The sequence below is a fragment of the Parasteatoda tepidariorum genome, chromosome 3 (assembly GCF_043381705.1).
Source record: "Parasteatoda tepidariorum isolate YZ-2023 chromosome 3, CAS_Ptep_4.0, whole genome shotgun sequence".
Classification (NCBI taxonomy): Eukaryota; Metazoa; Arthropoda; class Arachnida; order Araneae; family Theridiidae; genus Parasteatoda; species Parasteatoda tepidariorum.
This window is the reverse complement of record NC_092206.1, coordinates 61,192,266-61,214,088: the sequence shown is the minus strand read 5'-3', so window position 1 is coordinate 61,214,088 and position 21,823 is coordinate 61,192,266. Positions and strand designations below refer to the sequence as shown.

General features: G+C 31.6%; 1 protein-coding gene across 4 annotated transcripts in view; it reads left to right on the top strand.

Moving 5' to 3' along the window:
- Positions 1–21,823, top strand: part of LOC107451197 (homeobox protein cut-like 1) — a 587,258-nt gene that overhangs the window by 548,318 nt on the left and 17,117 nt on the right. For all 4 annotated transcript variants that reach the window (XM_071178710.1, XM_016067217.3, XM_071178711.1 and 1 more), the window contains one exon: positions 21,118–21,288. In XM_071178710.1, coding sequence (XP_071034811.1) covers positions 21,118–21,288 — 171 coding nt within the window. The remainder of the gene's footprint in view (positions 1–21,117; positions 21,289–21,823) is intronic.

Genomic DNA, 21,823 nt, shown 5'->3' with positions numbered 1-21,823 from the left:
TATCGTTAATAAGAGCTAGTGTTTTCCCTCTGTATTTAGTTTTGTGACAACCGTAGAAATAAGTAGTTTACTAGTAAACTTAGATGTAAATAACACTGGGAAACAAATTTTTTGTTGCATTTATATAAACACTTGATTTTGTGTAGGGATTTCAAATCTGAAATTAGTTTTGTTTCTAAAGATACAGATTTTTTTTTAAAATTACTTTTTAGTCTATATATCAAAATGTACAAGTTAAAAAACCTTTATGACAGGGGGTCGCTTAAATTTTGCGATATGCACATTGTCAGGATTAAAATTGCATAGGAACCCATGACTCAAAATGTTGTTCGTACACGGATAGAGTCGCTTCCTGATTACAACCTGTTCAGTAGCATATAAAGATGCAGTTCATAATGGGGAAAAGCCCCTAGATGTATACGACGAAATTTTCCGTCATGGGTTCCTATGCAATTTTAATTTTAACTCTCTTAGAAGTTTTTCGCAACAATTACGTGATCCCCTATTATATATAACATTGTCCTTACTGCATCGACACCGAACTCTCTCCCGACCATGTCTTTGATTGCCCAGTCATATTGGCGAAGCTCTTCAGGATCCATCTGGATACCCGCAGCAACTACTCTATTCCATAGAGATTATTGATGTGGCCAAATCTGTTTTAGATACTTTTGGACAAATTTAATTTTTCTTGCACTACTGGACAAGACAACAACAACAACAAACTTGTACATTAGACAAAAAAATCGACTAAAAATGTCATTAAAAAAGCCGTAGCTTGGAAAGAGAAACCGGTTGCAGATTTGAAATCAGAGATGCAAAAGTGTCTAAGATCTGTTTAAAAAAAATATCTTGAAAAAGAGAAAGAAACATTGTTTCTCAGTGTAATAGAGGAATTTTTATTTATAACAATGCATTTTAAATGGTAAACTATTATAAGTTTCTAGCTATTTAATTTAGAAATATGAAAGGATGAGTTTTATGTATAATCCAAAGCTATTTTCAATACCAGAATCAATTTTAAGTCGACAAAGATTTAGGGTCGTAAAAATAGGATCCTGCAGCGAAAAGAAAAGTAAGCAAAACGGAACATAAAAAAAAGTGCATTCAAACATACATAGGGGGCTTCATAAAGAGTAAAATCTGTTAAAATATTTGCATAAAGGGGTACTTTCAGCATGTCTGAAAATGACAAAGCGAAAACGACCCAGTACCACAAAACCATTCCAGACATTGAAAGTTTGAAGAGAAGAAAGTATGATAAAGCGAAACAACCGTGCATCCTGAAAGTGGTTTTCTCTTTCCTGCATCGAAACCAACAGCCATAAGAAAATGGGGGAGACGAGGTTCCTGGAGTAATATATAAGAAAATATCTCTGCCCGGTCTGCTGTTCGCCTAAAAAGCTTTCGCATGCGCCAAAGCGGACGCATATCTCTTATAACCGCCAATTTTTCAAGTTCATCTTTTTTTCTTCTTCTTTTCCCTCCTTTCAAACACGCATACTCGTATCGCTTCAAATTCGAAAGAAAAATAAATAAATAAAAAAAGCGAGTGATATTTCTTAGTATCCATCTCTTAAAAAGAATGGGGATACCATTTGTGCATATTTTCGGACACAACAATTTTCCCATCCCTGTACTAATCTAGCCGACTTGCAACTTGCATATAGAATCTATCCGTCGGGGCAATATATATACTCCCTTCTTTGTGCTCTATGCGTGTAATATTCGCATCCCTATTCAATCCCTTTTTGAACTCTATTATCGCTGTTTGCATCCTTGCACGTTTTATCCTCCCCTCCCCTTTAAACTCTTTTTTTTTTTTTGACTCACTGCAAAATAAAAAATAAGAGAAACCGTTATGCAAATGCGAAGTTGCTATAACAATGCTTTTCAGATTATTCACTCGGAGAAACCTAGGGGGTTTTCTAGACTCTTATTCGCGTCACGTCCTCAAAAATAATTTTTTTCTTCTTCTTCTTCTTTTCCATCTCTTCCTTGTCTTCCTGAAGTATGTCTATCTTTCTGTTCGTCCAGTTTATATAGGCAAGCCAAGTAATGAACTCTTCCTGATTTAAAGGGTCCATCCGTGCGCGAAAAATATAGTTTTTGCTACCGTTTTCGAAATGAGGGCATTTTATCGCAAAAATTCGGGGAGCATCTGTTGGTCGTTTTGTTCCTTTTTTTTTCATGTAGTCAGTTTGAGATATAACGATGTAGTTTTCAATATTTTAATCCCTAATTTTGCACCAAATTTTAACTTAATTCGTGCATTTAATTTTAATCAGGTTGATTTTTTCAGTGATAGTATTTGCATTTTAGGAAGTTAATAAATTTTTAATATTGCCCATGAATTTAACGAACTCATGATGTCTTTTTTTTTTTTTATTTATAATGCAAGTTATATAGAAAAAACCTTATAGATAAATGGATTATAAAAAAATTTTCAGTCCCTAAAATGCATTTTTTTTATTTATTTTTTTATTTTAGAAAAATAAGTTTTTGATATAATTTTTGTTATTAATTTGAAAAGTAATTAAAAGTTCAGTTGAAAATACCAAACAATGAACTCAGAAACATTTCATAAAATTTAGAAAATAATGCCAAATACTATTGTGATATTAAGTTAGGAGTAAATAAATATTTTGAAAATTGTTTAATGAAAAAAAAAAAAAACTACATTTGAAACTGAGCAAATGACTTTAATTTTATATTCTGTCTTAACGTTATCATAACTATATTAGCCTATCTTCTGTTATTGTTGTGGTATTTAATAACAATTTTTTAAAATTTTTTCATTCATTTAATATTTATCAAATTGTTAAGTTAAAACAATCTACTCTACTTTAAAATTTCCAACTTTCCATGTCCCTAGGCTTTCTTTATTTGATTAGAGAATTATTTGATATTCATATTAGTATAGAAATGTAATTTTTAATTTTCATATAAAGAATAAATAGTATTAATTTTATGTATTTAATAATTTTTGTTAAAAAGAAGTACTGAAATTAGCTGTAAAAATTGCTTGTTTTCTTATATTATATTACATCCAGTTCTCAGGCATGTGTGTATTAAAAGTAAATGCTTTTTGCAAGAGGTCTCACCTTTATAATGTTTTATTTAGAGAATATATGGCTATTCTTCGGCCCATGTCCAAGCGTTCGTGGGTTTGACCCCAGCCGGCCGAAGAAGTGTAGTAAATGGTCACTGATACACGTTAAATCTGTCAAGTCGCAAAGTCCTCCATGTTCCCATAACAAAACATTACCTCTGGGGGTACTGATCCAGAAGTTTCCCTGTCTTCTGGATTGGTTCAAAATTACAAGGCTGAGGATTTGAACATTAGTAGTCGTAAACCCAAAATTGGATCGGCTGTTCAACGACGGTTATAAAAATAAAATAAAATCGTTAAATATTGGTTCGGTATTTTTCTTTATTGATTCTTTTAAAAATATTAGATGAATCATAGTTTTTTCTTTCATTGTTTTCTGAATTATGTTCGGGTTAAACAGATGTCGGTATGCCTATCTTTTCTTTCTATTTAATGTGCGGAAAAGCTTCTATTTTGAAATTGTTTTAAGTATCTTAATTTTTAAATTATGTCTAAGGAATCATTTTTATATTATACTCTATTCTATAATTAAAATTTTATTCAAAGTTATAATTGTATCCTTTAAACAGATGAAAAATATCGTGCATGCGTGACAACGGGCGCATTTATAATCCATAGCGTTTCTTGTATAGAGAAACTAGATTGGAGTGGATCCACTTTCTAAAACCTCAAAGTTTTAAAAAATAATAATAAAAAGAAACTCCAATAAAAGTCGAAGATAATAATGTGCACAACTCCCCTCCCGATGTTGATGCACCTTATCTTTCTCTCCAAAACAACTTTAACTTCCTATTCCATTTGAATTTTTATATTAAAAAAAAAGCTTATATAATAAAGAAAAGAGAAAGGCTTTACAATAGGGAAGGCATTTGGAAAACCAGAAATTAGGAAATTTTTGCGCGAGCCTCGGCGCTAATGGTTTAGAGTATGACCTCTCGCATAGACGCGGGGGTGCAGGCTACAATGCAGAAGAGAGTGTTAGACAAAGAGGACCAACGAATGAATCGTAAATAAAGCCGATAGAGGGCGCAAAATGTGTATATCCCCCTTATGAAAATTGTAATTGAAGCGTTGATTATGTAAAGAAGAGCCCCGCGGAGCAGATAAGATGCTGCTTTGTTGTAATGAATCCCAGGATAGTGGTTGCCCAATTTTCCACTCCGATGGCTTTGCATTCTCTTGCAATCCGCTATTCAACAGTGGGGGGCTGGGGGTTAGAAGAATTTTCTTTTGAAAAGAAAAACCCCTTTCTGTTCGAAAATTCTGACTCCCCCTTTTAAAATGTTCAGCATGTGACGTCAGCGTCGAGAGTTGTTGCCGGATCTTGTTTTAAAGGAATTCGTTAATTAAATTGCTGGAGTTTCATTTCGTGAAAGGTGTTATTCGGATATGGATTATTAACTTTTCCATTTGTTTTCGTTGAAATTTTATGGGTGGCACAATTCTGCGATGAAAAAAGGGAGTTTTGTTTTAATTACTGTTGCCACATACTGATTTCTAAAGAATGGCAGAATAACAATACGGATCTATTGATTGTTTGAAAAGGAAATCATAATCGTAATTGCAGTCAAAAGCTTTAAGATTAATTTAACCCTTTTCTTTTGCCTTATTCTTTGCGAAATCTAATGAAACTAAAAGTTCAATATGCAAAAATCATTCCTCGTTAAATTCTGGTGCTTATATTTTGTTTTGAGACACTGAGAATCAAATCGGCAGATTCCAAACGACCTCAAATTTTGATTTAATTTAGACATGATTAAGTTTGTGTTCACTTAGAATGAGTTTATATATACATATACATATAAAGCATTGGTGGCAGAAGTATGCTATCAGTACATTCATCTTACAAATTGAGATCAGTTGGATTGGGTTCTGACTCAACTTATGAACTGCAGGATTACACTACAAATTATTCTTTTCTGAGCTTATTCTTTTGAATACTTGTAAACAAACTATTTAAAAATTCACTTGTGGGGAATTTGATTTTACAAACTTGGTGTTCTTTTTTTTCGCTGTTAGTTTTTTTATTACATGGAGAAAGAAAATTCTGGGAAAATTACCGTACTTTAAGTTTTAACTTTGCTGTTAAAAATATATATAATTTAGTTAATTAAACTAAAATATGCGATATTCAAATCATTCGTTTAATTAATTTTTTAATTTAATTTTTTTCATGTGTTAAGGGTTTACTGGAAATTCTGGTTTTCAGAATTATAGTTCTCATTACCACATATTTAGTAAATTATACAAAACTGAAAAGTAAATGTTGCCGAACACATGGTTTTCATGCCATGCTCCAAAATATCGTGATAAAATTACAAAATCTTTCTATCACATATTATAAAACCATATGTTATTGTTACTTCCACAAAAATCATTACAAAATTACCCAGCTTTTTGATGTTTCCATAGAGCCAAAAACACGATAAATTTTACCATATTCTGGTTATTTTGACCATACTTTTTCCAGCAGTACAGTAATGTTTTCTATTTTCTTTACTATTTTAAACCACAAAAAACTAGAAAACTTGAATGATATATCATATTTAGTAGTAACTGTTAACTTGTACAGTACACACAACTGTTGCCAGATCAAACTTTCACAGTTATGCTGTCGAAAAAGAAGGAAAGGGAAAATATTTTTCGTAAATTTTAAAATCTGCCCAGAAAAACAACTTTCAGTTCTTATACAAAAGAATATTTTATTTTATATGCATAGAGAAATTGAGCTCGAAATTTTATCTTTAATAATGCGATTTAACTATTTTATCTGGAATTTGCTTTGTGATTACTAAAAGAAATAATGATGCAAAAGTTTTTAAATTGCCATATAGGATGGCAGAAAATCTTTTCAGTAAATGAATGCTTAAGTAATTTCTTCAACATTCAGATATTTTCAAAAATTCTTTGATCGCGGTACTTCCATACTCTCGCTTACATTTTAGGTTATATATATATATCTTTCACACAGTTTTAGAGAAGTCATTCGTAAAGAAGCAATGAGAAAGTCTGCTCCTTGTGAAATGAAATTCTAAAATACATTAACCGATTCTGATTAATGCGATAATAAAAAGCGACGGTAAATTTTTTTCCCTCCATCTTCTCTAAAACAAAAGGAATTCCTCTCTTCAAAAAGTAAATTTCCCCCCAAATGAGTCGAATTTACTCGTCCAAAGCAATTGAACTTTCTCTTTGATTTTCTTGAACGATTAAAATGAAGAAACACTTCTCGTAAAGACTTTCCGCGAGTTAAATATGTTCAATTAAACGTCGTCACTGAATTCCAAAGCTTTTGAAACTAAAAAGAAAAGTGTGGTGAAAATTAAAAAATGGGGAAATGGGGGATAGATAGAGCGCGGACTGTCGGTCGTACGGAATTTCCAAGCGAGCGATCCTAGGGCGTCCCGTTAAACAAGGATAACGCATGTAAATGAGGGTTTTGTAATTACCGCCCCGGTATATCAGATACGCCGCCCTTACAAACCCCTTTTATTGCACAAATTAAGGGAAAATATGTCGGCTTTGTGGCCGTAATTAACATTGCTATCTCTTGATTAGGAAGTGCCGGCTTTGCCCGGGTGCAATTAGTGGTCCCCCAATGCTAACAGCCAGGTTTTGGTTTAAATGCCGCAGTTGGGTTGGGGGGGGGGGGTAAGTGACAGGCATTTTTGTTGTTGCCACCATAAAAATAAACATGAGTGTGGATTGTGTCAAGTGATGTTATCACTCGAATTCGCTTGGAGTTTTCTCTCGCTGAACCGATGGTAATGTCATATTAATTTGTCATTATCACCATTTTTTTTTATGTTGCCGAAGTGGACTACGAATTTTTTTTAAAGTTGATGTGAGTTTTCGTCACCCTTTCTTATCCTGACCAATTCAGCACAAAATTTGATGGCCTCCAACTTATTTGGGTCTATAATAAGTTAGACTCGATTAGATGAAAAACCAGAGTTTTACTCGAAAAAATCTTAAGGATGAGGAATATATTTTGGAAAATTTAATAATTTTTTTAAAATCAGAAAAATTATCTCTGACTTTTTAAAAAACTGAAAACTGCAATTTTAAGACACTGTAAAAAGTATTTAGCGTCGTTAGTTAAAAACTTTCACTAAGAATTATTTATGCACAAATATTCAAAATCCAAGTATTCCCCAAGTTCGCCCGAAATCTTAAGTTTTGATTGGATTCGTCCATTATTATTATTATACTATTTTTTATATATATATTTTATTCAAACGATAGAAACTTTTATTTAACGCACACGTCAAAGCTCGTGAAATGAAGATTCAGCAATAATCTCTAAGAAGGCAAAATTTTAATTTTAAATACGCAGAAGTTAGCCAATTTTCTTTGAACCTAAGATGTTAAGTTTCATATTTTTTAATAAGTGCCTTCTTATTGGTGCGTATCTCTTATTAGAGAACTTTCTTTATGAATTGCTGCTGTGTAGCAGTTCAGCACTCAAGTACAATATCACGAAAAGAAAGTCGATAAAAATCTCGATTGTTTTATGAGAGATATAGCATGTTTTAAATCACCCAATATTTCCTATGCAAATGGAAGAACAAGCTCAAATTTGCAGTAACGTCCAGGAGTGTTAGATGCTTTGTATTGCTTTTGGGGAACACCTCTTTTGCAAACAAGCAAGAATCTAACAATGATACGTCACCTAACCTTACATGCAGACTAAATATTTCCCATAGATTTTTTATTCTATTTTACTAAGCAGTGAAAGTCTTTATTTTACGCTAGTGTTAAAACGTATAAAACAAAGAGACAGAAATGCTATCAAGTGATCTCCCAGAAGATGCAAACTTTTAATTCCCAAAAGTTGCCTAATTTTGTTGAACTTTAGCCATTAAGCTTCATACTTCTTTAGAAGTGGATTTCGAGGCAATATTTAATTACTAAATTTCAGTGGAGTCGTATTCCTTAAATGAAAACTATTCGTAAAACTTGTTTCGGTGTAGACATTCAACACCCAACTACAATCGCTAGAGGAGGAAGTTGCTAAATTCTCGATTGTAGTACGAGAAAGACAGCACGTTTTGAACCGCACAATCTTATTTTCCTATATTTTCCAAGCAGACGAAAGAACAAGCCAAAGGTTCGAAGAGACTTGTCCAGGAGAATCGGAAGTTTTGTATTGCTTTTTGAGTACATCTCTTTTGTAAGCAAGAACGAATCTGAAATAATGGGTCACGAAACCTAAAATGTAGACTGGATCTGTCCTTAAATCATTTTAATTATTAAATTTATTCTAACCTTTTTTTTTATTTTACTAAGCAATGGAAATTTAACTTAAATGTCGAAGCTCGAAAAAAAAATACAGCAATTGATCTCTAAGAAAGAACAAACTTAACTTTAAAATGCGCACAACTTAGCCAATTTTCCTTGAATTTTGGCCATTTGCAGGCAGATCTGGAGGTAGTATTTAATTATTAAATTTCAATGGTGTCGTATCCCTAATTTGAAAACTTTCTCTAAGAATTGTTTCTGTGGAGATATTCGACACCCAAGTACATTTGCAGGAGGAGAAAGTCGCTAAGTCCTCGATTGTGGTAGGACAGAGATCGCATGTTTTAAATCACCTAATCTTGTTTTCCTATATTTTCCAAACAAATGGAAGAACAAGCAAAAGTTCGCAGTGACTTGTCCAAGAGCATTGGATATTTTCTGTCGCTTGTTGTGTATATCTCTTTCGCACGCAAACGAGAATCTCCAATAGTGTGTCACGAAACCTTAAATGTAGATTGGATCTGTCCATTATTTTTTCTTTCTATCTTTTTTTTTTTTTCTAGCTTTACTAAACGATAGAAAATCACTAGGTTGCATGGCGTGCGTTCTAATATTTATTTTGCTAGAAATTTGACAAAGCTATAAAAATAGACTTTGCCACCCGAAATATTGATTTTAACGATGAAAAAAAAATATCGTTTCATGAGAAGTGACGATCATGTTTTCTATTTAAAATTTTATAGCGTTTAACTTCTATTGAGTTAATGGGTTCAGAGGTATCTCTCTAAATGTTGACGTGTTTCGTTTCTCGTTAATATTCTCGGGAGTATAAAATGTAATAATAATGCTCCTGTTTACGAAAAAATGTGCGAAAAAGGTTTTGTTTTTATGGTAGTCTTCCGAACTTTGAAGTCAAAAATATAAATGCACGAAAGTTTTAATTGAATGTTCATCTAAAAAATTTAAAATAGAAGTAAAATTTAAAATAGAAGTTTTTTACTGAATTTAGATTTACATGAATACCATTTACACCAAATATTTCACACTTAAGCTGATTTTTTTTAATGAAAAAACAAGAAAATAATTGCGAAAATTGTCGATTTATCGTTTGCGCAAATAATTGTGTTCTTTTTCTAATTGAAAGTATTATTTTGGTATTACAAGAAAATAGCTTTGATTTCTCTTTTTCTAATCAAAATCAAAAATAAAACTTTAAAAGTAAGAAAAATATTTTGTAAGTCAGCCATTTGCAAATAATAATTGTGTTTTTGTTCTTATTTTAACATATTATTTTTTTCAATAACTTGTTGATAAATAAAGAAGTATGGATTTTTCTTTGTCAAATGAAAACTAGAAATTTAAATTGGAAAATTAGAATCAATTTCAAAATTAATTCGTTATGCATTACAAACGAATAAGTCATTTGGTAAAAAAATTATATTATTTTTATGTTGCTCGAATAATAGTGTTCTTGTTCTCATTTAAATTATTATTTTTGTTGAATAACTTGTTGCCATATATATTCTTCTAAAATGGATTTTTCCAATGAAAACCGAGTTGAAAATGAGAAAACGATTTCCAAAATCAACTATTTATAGAATCGTTTGCTCTAAAAAGGTGCTTTTTTCATCACATTTTATTTTAAAGCTTTTAAGTAAAATGAAGACACTTTGAGAAACAACTTTCTAGATAAGTTGTACAAAATTTGCGAGCTATTTTTAACATGTGTTATTAAAGATATGACTGCAGAATTTTCCTATGCGTGAATATTAGAAGACAATTTTGCAAGGACTAAACATATCCCCGAAATTAAAAGTGGCTTTCTTAATGAGGTAAAAAGGATAAAGCATTATTCCAATGAAGTATAGGTAAGGGAAATTTCAAGTTGAAAGCGTCGAGAGACGAGATAGTTATTTCCGATTGCTTTTCCGATCGAGAAAACTCTCGGTGCAAAGTGCAATAAATTGACTCGTTTTCGTAAAAGGTGCAACGAAACGTGCTGATGGAACTCTTTTTAAAGAAAACAGCGAAAAGGCAAGCGTCGCCTTGTGTCACGCTCGAAAAGATCCGCTTCTGTTGTGTGTGTTCGTAGTGTGGGTTGTAAACACACTGATTGGAGGTATATGGGGGTGGATAACACTAGCGCCTCATTAATTACAACTGTCCCTCCCTGCAAGGATCAAGTGGTCTACATCTTTTCTTCCCTCTTCTGGAAGGAGAAACAGCTTGCGAAGATTACCATTAATCAAGGAAGGGAAGGCCTTGCTTCATTATAAGCAAATGGGTTTTAATTTGCCATTGTTTAGACGCTGGAGTTTTGCTCGCTGCAGTTCAAGCGTTGGTAGATTTATATAGCTGTTCATCGCGGACTGGACCATGAATATTCATTAAGAGAGCTTAATAACTCCCCAGTAATAACTATTAACTCCCCCTCCAAAACTTTGTACTCGCGCCTCTCTACTCACGGTAATTAATTCTTGTAAAACGGGGCACTCTTTCCATGGGCCCTGCGTGCGGGGGTCCCCCATTTCTCGCCTTTTATTGCTCTGCCTGGACGGATCTTAACACGTGACCCTGCCACGTCGCTAATTACGAGGGAAGAAAAGTCATATCTTTCGGATTGGAAGAAGAGAAAGTTTTGGGACTCCTCCTCATGGAAGGAATGCGTTATCGCTCGCCAGTGGCGACATCTAGTGACAGCAGGCAGTTTTTTTTTCTTTCATTCTTCTCACCGTTCATTTCGCTCTTCCCCATCTTTGGATGGTTGAGGATGTGATAAGGCGGAAGGGATTGCGTTGTTGGGATAAACTTAAGATGTTTATGTTTCTTACTTTTCTGAAGGAAAGATTTCAATAAATTTATCTACTCTCGCTGTACGCGTTTTAAAATGACGGTGTTGCATTTTAAAATGTCTTGAAATTTGCGATATAAAATTAATTTTCGTAGGATATTTTTATTTTACATTATTTATATTTTTTTTTATTAGAAATTTTGAATTAATTTTTTAAAAAAAGATTTCTAATGTTAAGATAAGTAGAGAATTTGTTTTAAATTTATAAATGAAAGAATAAATTATTAAATTTGTTTTATAAAATTCTTTTGCAATAATTTTTATTTTATTTTCTTTCATTAAGCGTAATAACAAAGCATGTAGCGTGGTTTTTAATGGTGATTGCAATTACGTTTTACTGTTAAAAATTATGTGTTTTTTATTTCTTTCCCCCATACGTGTTCACATATTTTACATTATTTTTCTACTTATTCACGTGAACTTAGCTTACCTTTCACTAGAAAATATTATTTATTATTTAGAACAAATCAAGAATTCTAAGAAATGTTGACGTAAAAAGAATGAATATTTTACTGAAATCAGTAAACTGTTAGTTTAATTATATTGTGAATTTGAAATTATTTTTTATTGACATTTTAATATAAAATTCAAAGCACCCCACTCTTTCGAAATAATTTAAAAACGTAAAATATTAACAAAACTTAAATTATATTATATATTTTTTAGAATATACTTTTACGCTTAAATAAGAGTTTAAAAAACTTAATTAGAAAAGTGTATTTATAGATTAAATTTAAATAAAATAAATCCAAAAATAGAAGAGAGCATATGAAACTTAGTTTTATGCGTAACTGATAGTTTTTGTGACTTATCTTCCATATTCTCGTAACATATTTAATTTTGATTTAATTAGTAGTTAAATTATTGTATAAATTGTTACTTGAATGTGATTAATATTTTTGGTCTTATTTTTCTGTTAAAATATTTTCTTTTTCTCACAAAATTAAATAACTGCCTTGGAGGCAAAAATTTTATGGAAAAATTTATTAATTTTATGTAAACAAAGACTAATCACAAGCAATTATTTTTATCAAACTTTTAAAAGTTGTAAAATAAAATTAAAATAATTTTCTACGATCTTTATAAGAATACTTAGTTTACACCATTAAATTCACAATATATTGCAACTTTTTAAATATTATATTGTGTCAAATATTTGTGTGTGGATATTATTTAGAACAGTTAAAAAAATATATTTAATTAAAACATCCAGTTTTATATTCACTTCTAGTTAGTGGCAGTTAACTTGAATTGTTATTGAAACTACAAAACGACTTAAATTTTTAAAGAATGAGCTCTGCATTTGGAATAATTGATTCTATGCTAGTAACCCAACTAACTTATACATTTTAATAGCCAAACAAATTCCTTAAATACAAAACGACGATTTTAAATTTGCGCATATTTTGCATTAACTACCTCATCGAATAATGAATAATTATTATTTCAACACGAAAATTGCATACACGTTTCTGGAAAGGGTATCTTTTCATTGTCTCTGATCGGAACACGTAATTCCTGAAATTTCAACTCTTTCCGCTTTCTCCCGAACCGTCGGGAAGTCGGATCACGTCCTCATGCTTTCCCTGTCGGGGAAGAGAGAGGGGGAGGGAGTAAGGATTGTTTTGTGAAATTTTAAATAGCGCCCCGATTTGATAATACGAGTGTGCAGCTCGTAATGTCTTCTCTCCAGGAAAAGAGGAAAGTTGTTACGAGTGCTTTTCAAATAACACAATTAGCGAGAAATTTTGTGGCCCGCCTTCCTCATGTGAAAAGGCCCAGATGCGATTAGTTCAAGGAGGAATTTCACTACTATAAAGGTTTGTTGTAAAGTTGCGTTTTAAAGATTAAATTATGAGCGATATTTCTAGAAAGAGAGAAGGACCCTACTCCTACACCCTCTCTCTATTCATCGTGCTCAAATCCTTAATTGTTGCTCTCTGCAGACGACTTTTCTCTCGCGCCTAACATCCCCTCGACCCCTGTGAACCCTCTTCTCTCCTCTGCAGAGGCGATGAACCCGTGTCTCCCTTAGCATCATCTTTGGTTTTGAGGAAGGAAAAGTCATTCCGCAATGATGAGACTCCCGTGGAAAATGTTCCATTTTCGAATTCGAATGTTTGAGAGTTCGGGGCGTCCCGAGCGAGTCTCGTGTAGACTTAGTTTTGGTTGTTGCTTTGGGAAACAAGGATGGTACCCCTCTTCGTAAGGGTTTAGATTTCGGAGAGAGATGTTTCGGTTTGCGTAATCTAAATTTCTAATCTCGAGCATAAGTTTATAGAATGGAACAATGCTCCTTCGTAGAATGCATTGTAATTTCTAACAATTATAATGTAAACTTATTTTGCTTGGTAAGCATTTTAAAGATTGCGAACATTTGTTTGAATTCAAACGTGATGAACGCACTGCTTTGCATAAATTAGTTACAGTTCTTGTTTAAAACAAAATGCATAAATTCAACTGACAATCATTTCTTATATATTTTTAAGATTTCAGAGTGCAAAAAATAACTGTCAAACTAATAGACATTTGGAAAACATACAGTTTTTTAAACTAATTAATTAATAACTTACTTCGAACATAATTCCGATTAATAAAATTACGTTAATTAGATAAATAATGATATTAAAGTGTTTATGAAATGAAATTAATGGAATTTATTTTTACACTCGCATTAATCTTACATTAAGACTTTTCCTTTTTATTCTCTTAATTCATCTGTTTGATATTAGATTTATATTATTATTTATTTATATTATTTTTAATTTGTATATTAAATTATAATTTTCCTTAAATTATGCTGAAAGCCATAGTTTCAGTATAGAATTTATATAGTTGAGAATTTTAATTGCATTTCGACTACATCATATTAATGTTTTATAATGGAAGATGACTACATATGAATGCTACTATTCATGGGTTATTTAAAAAATATAGTATATAAACTATTAATTTCTATACTGTGTGTTTCTGTGCAAAAATAAACTGTTAGTTACATTGAAAACGAGTTTTATTAGAAAAGAATTTACAGATATGACGTAATTATTTTTCGTGAAAAATCTGTTTGAGAAACATGTTTGAGTTATTGCATTTCGATTACATAAAAAAAAATTTTTTTTTTTTACTCTGAAAATAATTATCTATAAAAACTACTAGTTTGCTGATTGACTAAAAAGAATACTATGTACAATGCTGCGAAATATTGTTGAAATAATATTTAATGTTATTGAAAAATGGTTTCGATTGATAGCAAGTTGAAGAAGATTTCATGTATGACGTAGATAATTATTTTTCTTGAAAAATCTGTCGGAGACACATTTTCAAGTCATTGCATCTCTACTACTGAAAAGGAAGTTTTGCTACTGAAGACGTCTATCCTGAAAATTGTTCCTCGATCATTGGGATGCAATAATTGGAGACATGCTCGGATCTGGGTTTTGGTATTCTCGTTATAAAGCCTCCCACCCATCCCCTTTACCAGTCCCTTTTAACGATGGGCTTTTACAAGCAAATAGGTAATGTGCCCTAGAACTATCTTACGGCCATCTATTCGAAATGAGAGAACGACCTTTCTACGCGGAAATGAAGACGGTTTTGAGGTACTACAAGACCACCGCCTTCATTACTAAAATTGGTGTATCACTTTAGGATCTTCCATTTGATTAATGGAACGTGTTTTGGCGGGATTTCGGTGAAACCTCGAGAGGGTACAACAGCGACTGCAACCCCCCTCATTACGGACGCTTGTTAGAACGGGGAGACTGTCCTTGTGGGTCCTAGGTAAGGCTGCTACTGCAAGTCTCTTGAAATTGAAAGGATTGCTATTGTTTGAAATACCTTTCAATCCAAAAGTGGATGGAAAACGAAGGTTTTTTTTTCTTCTTTCTTGATGGTGGGTTGATTTAGAGCCACTGCGATTAGCGAGTGCGTTTGAACCGTACGTAATGACTGTTGTTTGCCCGAGAATGAGTTTTAAATCATGGATTTTGATTCTTTCTTTCTTTTCATTCCAAGCCTAGTTGCATTCTCAATTCATAACTCGTGAGGAATGAAGGTTATTTTAGATTGAAATGAAAGGGAAAAGGATGATATTAATACGGTTTTTATTTTCGCTTTTTTTGAAAAAATTTGCAGAGTTATTATATAGATAATAATATTTGAGGTACCCCAAGTCATAGAAAGAAATGAACCTTGATACTAAAATCAAATCATGAAGAGAACGAGATCTTTTCCCCACTCTATTCAGCTGCATTCTGAAATTTTTATGAGATACGTATATTTATCAAGATATAGTTTTATGAATAACGAAATCAGATGATTAAACATTCTTGTTCTGGGAAAAGAAATATGCGTTTGCACATTTAAATGTTTTTTCCCATCAAATTATAAATGATAATTTTGCAACTCTTACAGCAATAAAAACTTAGATTCAATATAGTTTCAGTGGTTCTTTCATGGATATATTTTTGTATGAATGCTCTACCATTGCTTACTAATAACGCATTTTAGTTTTGATTAGGGAACTATAAAAAAAAGTTTCGAAGAGTTCTACTTCTTCGTTAAGTTTGTAGATAATTTTTTTTCGTTTGATGAATGTTATCATTAATGAAAATTATTTTTTTTATAAGTTTCATTAATTTTTTTTCTTATTCATTCATTTATTTTTTATTATTCATTTAAATATTTTTAATACTTATTTTATTATTATTATTTTTTAATATTATTGCAATTTGGAAGCGAACGCTTATTTTTTTATGTATGTTACAAGATGTAGAAACTAAACGTTAATGGATTTCCACACCTTTTTAGAAAATGTTTGAAATCGGAACTAAAAATAATTACTTTGAACAATATATTATTTTTTGTTGAAAGGCTAATGATTTCAGTTACGTTTTTGTCAGCCACGGCGGTACGGGGGCAATGAGCGTTCGCCTCCCAATATGGTATCCCAGGTTCGAATCTCAGCGGTGGCAGGTCGATACGAATTCCACTTCCAACTTACACCGACCACAGTACTGACGTAAAACATCCTTAGTGGTTGACGGATCATGGGTTCGAGTCCAATTTCCGTCAGGTTAACCGTGGGTGGTTTTCGTGGTTTTCCTCTCCACGTAACGCAAATATGGATAAGTTCCATCAAAAAGTTTTCCATGGAAGCAAATTTCTCTCGATTCTCGATACAGGAGTTTCTTTGCCTTGTGGATTGGGTTTAAAACTACCACGATTAAATGAACATTGGTAGTCGTACATTACACTGTACTCAGTAATACATTATTTTTGTTAAACACAATAAGTAAGTAAACAAAGAAATAAAAAGGGGATGAAGAATTTTCTAACAACAATTACAGAGAGTAAAAATTCTTGCCTCGTAACGGCACCAATTGTATAGAACTGCTTCAAAAATATAAAATTGCCGAAACAAATTGCTCAAAATTGAACACAAGCAAACAATCATGATGGGCATTTTTTTACATTAATAAAATTTGACAAATTTACGCTAACATATCTTACACCAAATTTTCCAATGCGTTGACATATACATGAGCAACAAAAACTTGCATCATGCTTTAATTGTTACATAGACATCGCTCCTTTGATCTATACGTCATGGTGCTCGCGAGCCACACGCTCAGGACTTCAAAGATGAAAGAATAAGAAACGGGATGCCTCTCGCTGTTCTTTTGGCTGAATGCCCACCAGGAAATAGAACTCGTGAAATCGTAAAAATTGTTTTTCTACGACGTGAATTTCATAAGAAAAGTTCTCCCTCCTCAATTCGAATTTTCGCTGACTTCGAGTTATTTTAGTTGCTGCATTTGTCGAAATATGACATTTGGATTGCTGTTAAATGTTGTTTATTGAGGCGGGTAGCTTTCGGAGGAGATGCCGTTGTTTTTCTTAGCTGGGAATGCTTTTTCTTCATCAAAACCTATTCATTTCTTTCTTCCCTTTTTTCCATAGATAAAATTATCTTTTTACTTTTCTTTTTTTTCTTCTTCTTTTTTTGAGAGCGGCTTTTATATGAAAGCATTTGGGACAATAATTTAGCAATGGATTTTACTTTGAAAAGGCGAGGTTACTGTGTGAGGTTCAGTGAGAAGTATATTTTCTTCCTCTAAGCATTTTGAAGTATTTTTTGTTACAAAAAAATTGGAAATTCGTTTTTTAAAAAGTTTCTTGACTGAATTTTGTTTTGAGAAACAAATTTTCTCGCGTTATTTTTGCTGCTCCCTCTTTGGGAAAATCAGCATTATGCGGATTTTTTATCTTGAAATCTTAACAATACAAAAAGCCATAGGTTTGAAAATGATAGAACTTAACGATAAGATCTAAAATTTGATAACTCTAAGGAACAGATTTTTTGTTGCATTGATACAAATACTTGATCTCACGTAATTCGGTTGTGGAGAGTTCAAATTTAAAATAAGTTTTGCTCCTAAAGCTACAGATTTTTTTTTAAATGAAACTTTTAATTTTTTTTTATTGAAATGTACAAGCTTAAAAAAGTTATACATAACAGGAGGCCGCGTAAATTCTAAGGAAGCTAGGGCTCATCATCAGAATTAAAACTGAATAGGAATCCATGCTCGGAAATGTCGTTTCCCGCAGCTAGGACGCTTCCATATTATGACCCGTTCAGAAACACACGAAGAAAACGTTCATAATACTGAAGCGGCCCTAGAGGCGTTTGACGACATTTTCGGGAATGGGTTTCTATGCAATTTTAATCCTAATGATGCTTCCTTCCTCCCCTAGAAGATTGTCGCCGTATTTACGACCCTCTATGTTTTTAAACTTGTACATTTCGACAAAAATGCCATTGAAAAATTTTAACCTTGGAGAAAGAAACTAATTGCTGATTTGAAATCAGCGAGAAGAAAATAGCCAAGATACGTTAAGAAATTGTATGCAAAAGTAAATAATAAATAAATAAATAAAGTAAATAAGTAAATAAATGTTCCCTAGTGTGATTATTTAAATGAAGAAAAAGTATTTATAGTATAAATGTTTACATGGACAAAGATTTACCATTTTTCATGTACAATATGGCAATCTTATTTTTAAACTCTTAATATTTTCAACTGGAAATCATTTTGAGAGATAAACTCTTCAACCTTACTTTTCTCGCAACCATTTTTACAAAATCATTGTTGCACACTCATTGCAATATTCTTAACGAAACGAAATGCAAAATTTTTAACTGTACAAAATTTACGGACTTTCTTACTCGATATAAAACTTTATTTAATATTTTCTATCGCTTGCTCTCAACAAGTAGTTTCAGTTATCACCACTCTCTATATGAGAAATTTTTTTGAATTTGTCATTTTTCTATGTTTTTGAATTATTATTAGCCTAAATCTTGTTTGACTTTAGCCAATATATACTTACTGAACAGTGCCCATATAACATAAATTATAGCTTGTTTCCTCTTGTCCATTTTTCTTTAATTTCTGAGTTAATATTAATTTTTAAATTTTTACAAATCTTTTTAAGTGGCAAATATTGGAATGAAATTAAATAAAGGCAAAAAAATGTCCACTCGCAGCTTAAAACGCGAAAAAATAGTTTCGAAAAAATCGTCACTGTTAAAAATTTTGAATTTCACGATTATCTTCAAAAATTATTGAGCAATTTCTTTTTTTAAGTAATTAATTAATATCCTTTCTATTTGAGTAATTCTATTGGTTACAGTTTGAAGCAAAATTAAATTTATCGCTTGATCAATTCATATAAAAGTTATTATATGCAATCTTAAGTAGTTTTATTGAATTGTGACACATGTAAAAGTCATCCGAGAGTGATAAATACTACATAACTAAGAAAGCCAAATCATTGCCTAAATGAATGAACAGAAAAGGACAATACATTCATTAAAAATAACTTGTTTATTTTATTAACTATCTATTGCAGATTCATTAATTATATTTTCTGTATTATGAGAGCAAACCAAACATGATAAAAAAACAGAGATAAATTCTGAAAAATTAAAAAAAAATTAAGAAATGAGAATATTTGGTTTTTTTTGTAAATGTTTAGCAGATAACGATAAATTATTTCGATTTTTTTTTTTTTAATTTAGAAATAGTAACAGTGTATATTAATTTCATCACCTCTCCGAAAAGTGGACCCTTGAAACGCTAATAATAATTTGACCCTTGAAACGCTAATAGTAATTGCTGTTATGTTATGTTCTGGTGTTAATACAATCTGAATAATTTTATAATTTTGAGTGAATAACAGTGAAAAATCTAGTCATAATATGTGATTAAATATCAATAATTTAAAATTTATGAAATTTTTTGAAACCATGCATTATTTACTCCTAAAAATATCCAAATGAGACAAAAGAATTAAAACTTTGATTTAGTGTTTTACATACAAAGGTAGTTGATTATCTCACTCCTAGATACATGGGCATCTCACGCGTCTGATTTTTGAGGAGGGTGAAATTCAAATACACAGCTGCAAATTTTCCCATTTGATTAGAGAAAAAAAAGAAATTGATACGAATTTCTTACTTTTGCTAAATGTATGCAAACTATTATTTTCTTCCATTTCTTAGCTTAATTTTTATGTAAGCTAAATTTAAATCGATAACGATTTTTTAAAATTTTTTTATAAAATTTGGACGTAACTTTTTGTGATTGATGATACCAACAACACCTATGATTGGATACATTTTACAGAAAGATCCCTAAAAGTCGAACCGCTAAGAAGGAAGGTAGCCTACTCCGAGAGCAGATGACGAGTTTTAAAATATTCTAAATGGAGAAAATATATATTCAGTTCTTTGGGCTAGGCAGGGAAAACGCTCAACTAAACATTCTTTTTATTCTGGTTCAAAGCTCAAAGAATTTATATGCCGCTGTGAAATCCTGAAATTCGGTAACTATTCAGTCACTGCATCATTTTCCTACAATAGCTATCGGTAAATGCTGACGTTTAGAAGTGTCTAAAGGCTCGGGTCAAACTCTTTGATTAGATACCTCTAAAAACAGGAGTTAAATCACAAAAAGTCAGTTGAATAATAGTAAATAAATAAAATAGAAAGATACGCATTTATAAAATTAAATTCATATTTTAAATTTGTTTTTATGTAAATGTTTGCAAAAATTGTTCTATTGTAAATATAAAAAAAAAAAAAAAAATCAAAATGTTAAGTGTATTTAAAATTTAATGACCTTAAACTTCATAATTAAATTTGTTTTAAAGTCAACAGTTTATTTTTCATAAAATATTTTGCATATCCATTGAAAAATTTAATTTCAAAATAAAAAATACCAGTAAGAATTGAAGTTTTACTATTCTTAATCTCGAAATTAATTATATACTTCGCCTCTTGCACGCCACTGTTCAGCAGCGAAAGTTGAATAAATGAAAAAAAAAAGAATTTTTTTTCTCTTACAATTGTTCCATCAGTGTTGAATATCGACTTTTATCGAAGTGAGAAATAATAGATTTAATAAATATTTTTGAACATTCTTAAAAATGACCATCTGAATACACCGATTTATATTAACTAAAATTTTTTTCTTGACCTTGTACACTTTTTTCAACCCCTTAAAAAGTAACAAGCAACATGTCATTTTCCTTCCTAAAAGACAGAACTTTTACGCTCGGTAAAATTTTAAGTAGCTTAACCGCAACAAAGCAAAACTCTAAAATTGTTCCTTTTAAGTGCGATTGCTGATCGCTTTAATTGAAAAATCGATTGGACATCGATTTTTGCCAATATCAATGATTACGGAAGGAAAAAAAATGCGCATTTCGCAGCGTACGGCTAATAGATTATTTTCTTTGGTTGCGTTCGAAATCAAAAAGTGACAATTAGTTATTTGAAGAGGCGGGAATGTGCGTGTGCGCATTTGTACCGATGAGGTGTTCAATGATCGGTTCCTTTCTTCCACAGAGGGCAGCACTAGCTGAGAAGGAAGTGAATCATCTGAAAGATCAACTAGCAGCCGCCAAACAGTCTCTCCAATTGGCTGATCAGATCCAGAAGGCTCCTGACATGGAGCAGGCTGTTGACGTTGTAGCCCGGTCTTCCCTAGAGTTGGAGCTCGCATCCAAGGAGAAGGAGGTGAGTGACTAGCGACATCTATTGTTGATCTTTTGAACTATTATTCGCGTGCCTTTCACGATCTGTTTGTTTCACCGTATCACCGGCCTTTTTATTTCATATCTTTTGTAAGCTCTCATGATTGAATGATTATGTTATTAACCTGCTTTTTTCTCTCATTGTGTATTTTCTTTGAAAAACCAAACAATTTCGATACTCTCTTCAAAATCCAGATTTCTTCAAGCCGATTAATGATATTTGTTTACCTCTTTCGTCACCGTCGTCATCCATACAGCAGCGCGGTCTTTTCGATTTCAAAATTGAATGAACTTATTTTCGTTCATTTTTCGAAAACAATTGGATTCGATTGCTATAAACGTTTTACTTAATTGTTCAAGAAAAATAAACGAATATTGTGGGTATTTCTTTATTTCAAAATTAATGAAGCATCAAGTTGCAATCAATTCGAGCAATTTTATCCGAACATATTGAATGAGGAATTTTATGTCCCTCATTATTGCAATTATTTATTTTTTAAATAATGATTAAATGTTTG